General features: G+C 43.7%; 1 protein-coding gene across 1 annotated transcript in view; it reads right to left on the bottom strand.

Annotated features, from left to right (window-relative positions):
• The window catches only part of SLC51B (solute carrier family 51 subunit beta), a 50,633-nt gene extending 41,332 nt beyond the window's left edge, over positions 1-9,301 (bottom strand). Inside the window, exon 1 of the mRNA XM_032342872.1 lies at positions 9,249-9,301. Within this exon, the coding sequence (XP_032198763.1) occupies positions 9,249-9,276 (28 nt within the window). The 5' untranslated portion in view covers positions 9,277-9,301. The remainder of the gene's footprint in view (positions 1-9,248) is intronic.
• Positions 9,302-9,441: the final 140 nt, after the last annotated feature.

Below are 9,441 nucleotides of genomic sequence, written 5' to 3'. Positions count from 1 at the left end.
GTGTGTGTATAGACACACATACCCCTACAATAGTTTCTTTTAAAAAAGTGCATCTATGAAATTTTTTAGATCATATGCCCCCATTGACTAAGCTATCATTTCAGCAATATTTAATCTACATTTCTGATTTTCAGTAAGCAGTAAAGTCAGCTCTCTAAATTTATCTACCATCCAATTCTCATAAAGCAGTAAACATACATAATATTTAATCATCTCTGTCACATGAATCCGTACTATAAATTCATGGTTTACATCTAGGTTTTCTTTCTTTTTTTTTTTTTTTTTTTAAAGATTTTATTTATTTATTTGACAGAGAGAGAGATCACAAGTAGGCAGAGAAGCAGGCAGAGAGAGGGGGAAGCAGGCCCCCTGCTGAGCAGAAAGCCCAATCTGGGGCTCGATCCCAGGACCCTGAGATCCTGACCTGAGCTCAAGGCAGAGGCTTAACCCACTCAGCCACCCAGGAACCCCACATCTAGGTTTTCTTAATGTAGGGATATGTTAACATTTTTCAACTTAGTTGTGCAATTAAGGTTATTGAGCATCTGGTTTGTGCAAACTCCTGTCTCCAAGAGAGTCAAGCACTCCTGGGGCAGGAAGGAGATGCAGCAGCCAGCTGTTGAATTTTTGAAAATTTTTACATACCAGCTCTTCCCGCCTAGATTCTATCAGTACAGATTGTTCTCCTCTCATTAATAAATCCATTCCACATTTATTGATAGGGTGATCATATAATTGGTCATCTAAATTAGGCACATTCATGAGTAAAGGAAGCACTTACAATAATTACTCCTGCACAACAGGCATAAACCAGAACTCTCTCAGGCAAACCAGGTTGTATAGATATCCATCCCATTTTTGGAACACTTGCTTTGGAGGGAATGTTTTTGCAAATCCATCCTTTCAGCCAGAGCACAGAATAGGCTGTTCCCAGGAGGACCCCAGACTTTATGCTGCTTGCTAGAGATTCCGAGATTAAATAATATTTGGTATCTTCAATCTGCTTGGGAAGCAAACATGTAGGCAAGTATAATACTGTTACGAATGCCATAATGGAGGCATAATGGAAGCATTAGGTCTCCCTTAAGGGATTCAGTGGAGGCTTTCTGGAGGAGGTAAAGCTGCATCTGAGCCTCCAAATGATGATGAGGTCACCATGCAGACTAACGCATCCTAGCACGCACAGAAGCATAAAAGAACACTTTCACAATGGGTTATGGGTTATGGAAATGTGCTTCTTAACTAGACAGTGGGAGCATGATAGCCTTTTATTATCATTCTTTAAACCACAAATTTGTAATGCAATCTCTTCAACGTATGAGCTAGTTATGTGCTTACAGATATATATGCACCTGGCTGGAAAAAAGCTGACATTGGATCATGGAAGAGCAGCAAATGGCATGTTAAACACTGGGAAAAAGAGCAGAGTATTTGGAACCAACTGGAATAGGGTGGATGGAGACAAGACTGGAAGAGCAAGATGGGGGCCATGTCACTGAGGGCTTTGAAAACCATGAGACTTTGGACCTTTGTCTCCTATGCAGTAATCAGGGAAGTGATGACCGGACTGGCATTTTGGAAAGGTAACTCTGGTGGTGGAGTGGAAGGTAGAGCAGAGGTAGAAGCTGTGGCAGGAAGGTCTGGTGGGAAGTTAGGAATGTGAAGATCCGAACTACAGCCGCAGTTACAGGGAGGGCGGAAAGGAATTTACAAGATCTTTGCTGTAAAAGTAAGAATGTGGGTTATCATTCAGGTATTCTATTCTGATGGAGAGTTTTGGCTCCACCACTGATTAGCTCTTTGGTCTCTAACAAGTTACTTACCCTCCTTGAACTTTAGTTTCCTCAAGAAATGGGGCTGAAGGGACGCCTGGGTGGCTCAGTTGGTTAAGCAGCTGCCTTCGGCTCAGGTCATGATCCCGGCGTCCTGGGATCGAGTCCCACATCGGGCTCCTTGCTCCGCAGGGAGCCTGCTTCTCCCTCTGACTCTGCCTTCCACTCTGTCTGCCTGTGCTCGAGCTCTCTCTCTCTCTCTTACAAATAAATAAATAAAATCTTTAAAAAAAAAAGAAAGAAAGAAAGAAAGAAATGGGGCTGAAGATTAGAAAACAAAAAACAACTGCTCCCCAAACAGTTTTTAAAATCAGTGACTGTGTGAAAGTGCTTTTTTGCTGTCGTTTTCCAGTTAATATGCACGGACCACTTCCCCCCTTCAGGGGCTAAGGTCATGTTGTGGAATTCAGAGAGAATGCAAATCAGTGTCATCTAGGAGCTTGCCTGCGCAGGAGCGGTGATGGCAGGGGACCTAAGAAAATGCCCACTCAGACACTGCCAGAGGGAGTACAGAACCTCACTGAGGGCACAGCTTTCTGCTTATCCCTTCTGATCTCTTAACTAGCTAGTGGTGAATGGTCTCCAGTCTGCCACCCCACATTCTGGCCAGAGCCTGTCTTATTTAGCTAATACCATTGGCCTTGCTGCACAGAATCTTTGATGCCAGACCCCCTCTAGCCCTTGGCCAGACTGTGAGTTAAGACCCAGTCTGGTCCCCATTATTTCACCTGCACAAAAACACTACCTAATGCCAAGTAGGGGGCTGTGGGTGACGCTGTATGAGCTAGAAAGGGAAATGGTATCATGATTGGCATGATTGATATACTATGAAATACCTTTTATACCCATGAAATCTTGAGGCAAGAGTGCAAGACTCAGGGCAGTTTCCCATCCAGAGAGCTTCAAGCCCATCTTGGGCCTGGAGCGCAAACACCAGGTTTAGAAATGCCATCTGCAGTTTGGCAGCCCATTTTGGAATGGTAAATGGTATACATCCCAGGTAGGTCTCAGGAAACTATTTACAGTTTCAGGCCCCCTACAGAAATCACAATCCAGTATGATCGAGCAGTGTTTCTCAGCTAAGCTAGAGTCACCTAGAATACCTATTTAAAATGTAGATTACATACATACATACATAAAGTGTAAGATTCGCCCCCCCCCTTTTTTTTTAAGTAGGCTCCACCTCAGCATGGAGCCTGACATGGGTCTTGAACTCACGATCCTGAGATCATGACATGAGCTGAGATCAAGAGACAGATATTTAATGGACTGGGCCACTCAGGTGCCCCAAAATGTAGGTTCCTGAGCCCAACTCCAGACCTTAATTCAGAGTTTCTAGATACGGGACTCTGCATTTTATTACACTGAACAAATAATTTTTTTTTTAAAGATTTTATTTATTTATTTGACAGAGAGAGAGAGATCACAAGTAGGCAGAGAGACGGGGGGAAGCAGGCTCCCTGCTGAGCAGAGAGCCCGATGCGGGGCTCAATCCCAGGACCCTGAGATCATGACCTGAGCCGAAGGCAGCGGCTCGACCCACTGAGCCACCCAGGTGCCCCTGAACAAATAATTTTTATGCTAGAGTAGTGACAGCTTTAACTAGATTAAGAGGTGCACATGGAACTACATGCTGTTGCCTAGGTCCGAGGTCCTCGTTGGAATAGCCTATTCTGTGCTCTGGCTGAAAGGATGGATTTGCAAAAACACTGCCTCCTTATGCAAGATGCTTCTATTTTGGTTCCTCTTGTACAAAAATATCAGACTCAAAACAATTCAGTTACATATTAAAAGTTGGGTGACCTACAACAAGTTACTTAAATTCTTTAATGATTTCTCAATTTAAAACATGGGTAATACCTACCTTCCAGAATAGAAATACACATAGAATATGCCCAAGGAACTGCCTGACACATAGTAGATACTCAGTAAGTCCTAGATATTATTGTCAGTGTAATCTAATACTGCTAGAATGCCTTCTTTGAGCCTGCAACAATATTTTCTCCTCTGGATGGCAGCAATAGCTTGCTGAAATGCCTTTAGACCAATAGGAAGAAAAGAATTTAGAGAAGGTTCTGTGATTTCATAACTCAAAATTTCACTTAAGAGATGATGAAACAGGGACTTAGCAAAAGCTTGCTGGTGACAATACTAGGATTAGAACCTCAAGACCACAGTAAATTCTGCTTAAAAAAAAAAAAAAAGAATTTTACTCATGGTTTGATTTGGGTGACAAAAGTTTATCTGAGCATGGCTGCTGAAAGATGTTTATTTTTTTATACTTTGTATTTAAGACAGTATAACTTTTCACCACTCTTTTTTTTTTTTTAAGATTTTATTTATTTATTTGACAGAGACACAGTGAGAGAGGGAACATAAGCAGGGGGAGTGGGAGAGGGAGAAGCAGGCTTCCCGCTGAGCAGGGAGCCAGATGCAGGACTCTATCACAGGACCCTGGGATCATGATCTGAGCCAAAGGCAGATGCTTAATGACTGAGCCACCCAGGCACCTCAACCACTTTTCTTAATATTCATCAAACAGTTTCAAAGTGAAGATAGAAGATTTTGAAAGGCAGACAGATTCAACAAATATGTCATGAGCGCTGGCTCTGCCACTGACCTTAAGTCTAGTCTGGTTACTCACCCTCTCTAAATCCATTTCCTTTTTATGAAATGAAAGTTGTACCTGTTTTGCAAGGGATGTCATGAGGAATATATACATGCAATGCACTAGCACAGTGCCTGGAACACCATAGGTTCTCAAAAGCATTATTACTAGCTAATACTTACTGGGTGCTAGCCAGATTTCCAAGGACTTGACCGGAGCAATCTCATTTTATCATTCCAAATAACCTTGTGAAGCAGATATTGTTCTCCATCCTCATTTTTCCAGAACATTAAATAGCTAATAAGTGGCAGATAAAGAGTTCATACTCCACTGGTCTGACACCAGTCTGTGGGCCTAACCACTTTCCTACCCTACCTCTATTTGCAGATGTTTTAACCTTGATCAGGGAATTTAATGTTTTAGACATTGGTGCTTAGAGACAAAGAAGTGGGAGCCCATGGTAACTGAGTGCCTGTTAATACGCAGGCACTATGCTACACAATTTCTTTCAAAAAGATTTTCTCGGGATGCCTCGGTAGCTCAGTGGGCTGAGATCGAGTCCCACATCAGGCTCTCTGCTCAGCAGGGGGCCTGCTTCCTCCTCCCCCTCTGCCTGCTTCTTTCCATACTTGTGATCTTTCTCTCTGTGTCAAATAAATAAAAATAAAATCTTTAAATAATAATAATAATAATATTTTCTCATTTCAGTTAGTATTTAATCACGGTCTTCATTAGCTCTAAGAATTCATAAAGCTTTCTAGAACCCTACAGAGAGAAGCTTCTTTATTTTGTACAATAATAGTACAATTCTTGTTTCCCGGATTTCTTTATTGTAACTTTTCTTCCAGAAGATAGAGTATCACATTGCTACTTACAGAAGAAACACTAATGAGATACTAAATTGTCAGATGATCAAAAGATGTTACCTTTGCTTAGGAACTTCTATATTAAAAAGTTAGCAGTGAATAAAAATTAGCTTACATAAGAAGGTACAATATTGTTTCCAGAGAGAGGCATTTTTGTGTGCCAGCTGCTTTTAAAGTTTGATTGGGGTTGGGGGGGTCCTGGGTGGCTTAGTCACTTGAGTGTCTGCCTTCTGCTCAGGTCATGATGCCACGGTCCTGGGATTAAGACCCACATCTGGCTCCTTGCTCAGCAGGGAGTCTGCTTCTCCCTCACCCTCTGCCTCTACCCCTTCCTGCTCAAGCTCTCTCTCTCAAATAAATAAATAAAAATCTTTAGGGGTACCTGGGTGGCTCAGTGGGATAAGCCTCTGCCTTCGGCTTGCGTCATGATCCCAGGGTCCTACGATTGAGCCCCACATCGGTCTCTCTGCTCAGTGGGGAGCCTGCTTCCTCGTCTCTCTGCCTACTTGTGATCTCTGTCAAATAAGTAAATAAAATATTTTTTTTTAATCTTTAAAAGTTCTACCTCCTCTGCCAAGAGCACGCGGCTGTATTGTTGCACCGGGCCTTCCTGGTGGGCATGTATGGGCAGATGGACACCAGCGTCCAGATCTCCGAGGCCCTGAGGATCCTGCACATGGAGGCGGTGATGTGAGCCTGCGTGGCCGTCTGACCGCACGCCGCCCCTGCATCCCTCCTCCGGCTGCCTGCTGGTCTCCTCCAGGGCATGGAGAACATCGAGCCACTGCAATAGCATCCATGGCCCGTGGCTCCATGCCTGCAGTGACAGGAACAGAGGCTGATGTCCCGGCGAGCCTCAGCAAGGGGTTGGTCTGAAATGAAACGTTCTGAATTCAAAAAAAAAAAAAAAAAATCTTTAAAAGTTCTAAAAAATAAGTGACGGTTTATAACTTGTTTGATGGAACCTTTTTTCGATAAGTAGCAAGCTACAGAATACACATGTCAGCATCTTTCTTGGGCAGTTCGAAAATCTCCACTCCATGTCTGATCCCTATAATCCAGTGTGGCATGTATCTGACACAGACTGGGTCTGGCAGTAAGGAAACAGCCTTCATTCTCAGTCTTGGGTCTCAGCATAATTTGATAAATAACGCTGTAGTCAAAAGTATGCTGGGCAGCTTTAAAGGATGTATTCCAGGGCGCCTGGATGGCTCAGTAGGTTAGGCCTCTACCTTCAGCTCAGGTTATGATCTTAGGGTCCTGGGATCAAGCGCCACATCGGGCTTTCTGCTCAGCAGGGAGCCTGCTTCCCCCCTCCCCGCCTATTTGTGATCTCTCTCTCACTGTCAAATAAATAAATAAAATTGTTTAAAAAAATAATAAAGGATGTATTCCAAGAACTGATACTACTGTGAAAAACTAAGTGTTTGATTTCTCTTTCACTTTTTCACACATCTATGATTTCTAGGGGTAAAACAGAAGTAATTCATTCTGGTGGATCAGGTGGAAGACCATTCTAAGTGAAGGGAAGAGTATATATGAACATCTAGAGGGTTGAGACCTTGTAGGGTACTGGGTGCCCTTCGAGAAAGCCAGACCTGCTCTTGCCTGTTGATGTTCGACTTTAGCTTGTAGGCCGAAGAGAGCTACTTTTTTTTTGTTCTTAAAGATTTCACCTATCCATTTGACACAGAGAGAGAACACAAGCAGAGCAAAGGGAGAAGCCAGCTCCCCAATGAGCACAGAGCCCAATGATATGGGCTCCATCCCAGGACCCAGGGATCAGGACCTGAGCCAAAGGCAGACACTTAACCAACTGAGCCACCCAGGCACTCCCAGTAGGGAGCTATTAAAGAAGGAGCAGGGTCTAGAGCATGAATATAGTTGCTTTTAATTATTTTTAAATCATACAGTAATATAATAAATATATTCTTATATAAATTCAGATACTAAATCTAAAGCCAAAGTTCTTCACCACCCTTCCATCCTCCAGTTTCTTCTCAGAGGTAACTGCTGTTCCATTTGCTGTCTGTACATACATGAATAAGATATATCTAGGATTATTTTGCACGTGTGTTTTAAAACAAATATTATCCTATTGAAAGATCAGTTTGAAGGATAGAGCTTGAGTTTGGGAATCCTGAGAACCAGCTGGCCATCTGTTTACTTTGCCTGGTGTTCACAGATTATCTTGTGAACATTCCAGTTTTTAAGTGAGATTCTCAAACAGGGATTGGTGTTGTGGGAACCATCTGGAAGACCCCAACCGTGACAGCTGCAAACCCTCACAGCCATATCCACCAGGTCTGCCTGTACCGTGGCCTGCCCTGGGTCAAAAGTTTGCTCCCTGCAGTTGTGCAATTACAGGACAACTGGAATTCACAGAGATTAAATGTTCCCTGTTCACATTAGGGAATGGATAATGTGCCAGCCATGTGTTACAGGACAAATGAAGATCCAAACATGACCGCAGGGTCCTTTCCTCAGAGAAGGAAAACATTCATTACTTTGGATTTGATCTTTTACATTGTAATAAAAGTTCACATGCAACAAAGAATACACATAATGAAATCAACAGTCAGGTTAAAAATTATTACAAAACTAACAGAATAAGGACTTCTATATATTTAGGCATATCCATAGCTTAAATCTCATTAGAGCTGTTACTAAAGTGAGGTCTTTAGTAATAGGAGATATGGGAAATAAGGAATTCACTGTTAGGTATATGTGTGGATAGACTTATTTATTCTCTCATTAATTCATTGAATATACATTTAGTACCTACTATGAGCCAAATCATGTGCTAAGACATTGGTTGATTACTGTGTTCCCTTTGCTCTAAATTAAAACTCAGAGCCCACCTCTGGAGACATAAATGATTATCCATAATGGTCTTAAAAGACAACCAGTGATTTGGAATTTATTCCGTTCTTTGAACTATTCCAAAGTTTTGAGGAAAAAGCCACAGGTTAAAAATCTTCTGTAGAAATATGCCCTTTGCACCTACCTGGTGTTTATAATAAAAGACCACTTCCTATGACTGACTGAAAATTCTTAAAGAAGTGCTGGGGTGGGGAGGAGCCGCTAAACTGTGATTGTGGTCTTGGGAAATGCGTCTGGGATTTGTAGGAGTTCTAGACTGGGACCCAACGTTCATGAGCAGGAAGGCAGAGGTCACAACTAAGGGTGCAATTTACTCAGATTCTTCCCTGACCTTAATCCCATAAACAGTTGCCGCAGTAGGGGCACAAACCAAAGGCTTTAAACTGGATAAAAGCTTTCCCTAAAACAGATTAGGGGGAGGCACTTTCAACAGGACCTTGCAGGATCACAAAAAGACTTCAAACAAGATTTACATGTTATCCAACCTTATTACACATTTTTTTTTCCAGCAAACTGTAAATGCCTTAGTGAGTAACCTCTGCCACATTTTGCTTAAGAGGAAAGTTTACAAATACATTAATATTCTATATACCTTTAAGGGAAAGTGATGCAGGAGCTGGAAGCTTGGGGGAGCCGTTCTCAGAAATCCCTCAGAATGTCAGCCCAAGTCTGGAAAGTGTTGTGAGGGGTGTTACAGGGAGGACTACGGAGGGCGTCTTGGTTGTGCCAAGAGGGAAAAAATCTTGCCAAGGAAAGACAGTATACAAAGCGCTGTTCACCAAAGCCTGTAATCCAAAGGGGTCCCCAAAAGCTTTACATGGCGGAGAGAAACGGTCCGCACCTGCTTCCTCCAGAGGGGCGCGAACTGAAGACAGAGGCAGGTTCCAAGGAGTCAGGCGCCCCCTACTCGCACAGTCTCTCCCTCGGTGCCCGATCGAATGGGTGACCTATAGCTGACCCAGAGGCAACTCGGATCTCCTCCCGAGCGCGCCGCCACCTCCAAGGTGGACACCGATCCCCAACCCGCAGCACGTACTGAGAGCGCCCGGAGTCACTCACCTAGAGCTGCTGCTTGTCCTGTCGTCATGGGGACCGGCGGAGCCACGCAGCCCCGCCCCTTCCTCAAAACGTGGCCCCGCCTCCTCCGAACCCGGAAGCGCGAGGCTCGCGCCCACTGCGCGGACCGTTCGGCTAGGGGGAGCGCGGCGGCCCAGGCTCGCCCGGCCGCGCGCCCCGCCCCTCGGAGGCCCGC

This window comes from Mustela erminea, chromosome 5 (assembly GCF_009829155.1).
Source record: "Mustela erminea isolate mMusErm1 chromosome 5, mMusErm1.Pri, whole genome shotgun sequence".
Classification (NCBI taxonomy): Eukaryota; Metazoa; Chordata; class Mammalia; order Carnivora; family Mustelidae; genus Mustela; species Mustela erminea.
Note: the sequence above shows the minus strand (reverse complement) of the source record. Positions and strands in the feature narration are given on the sequence as shown.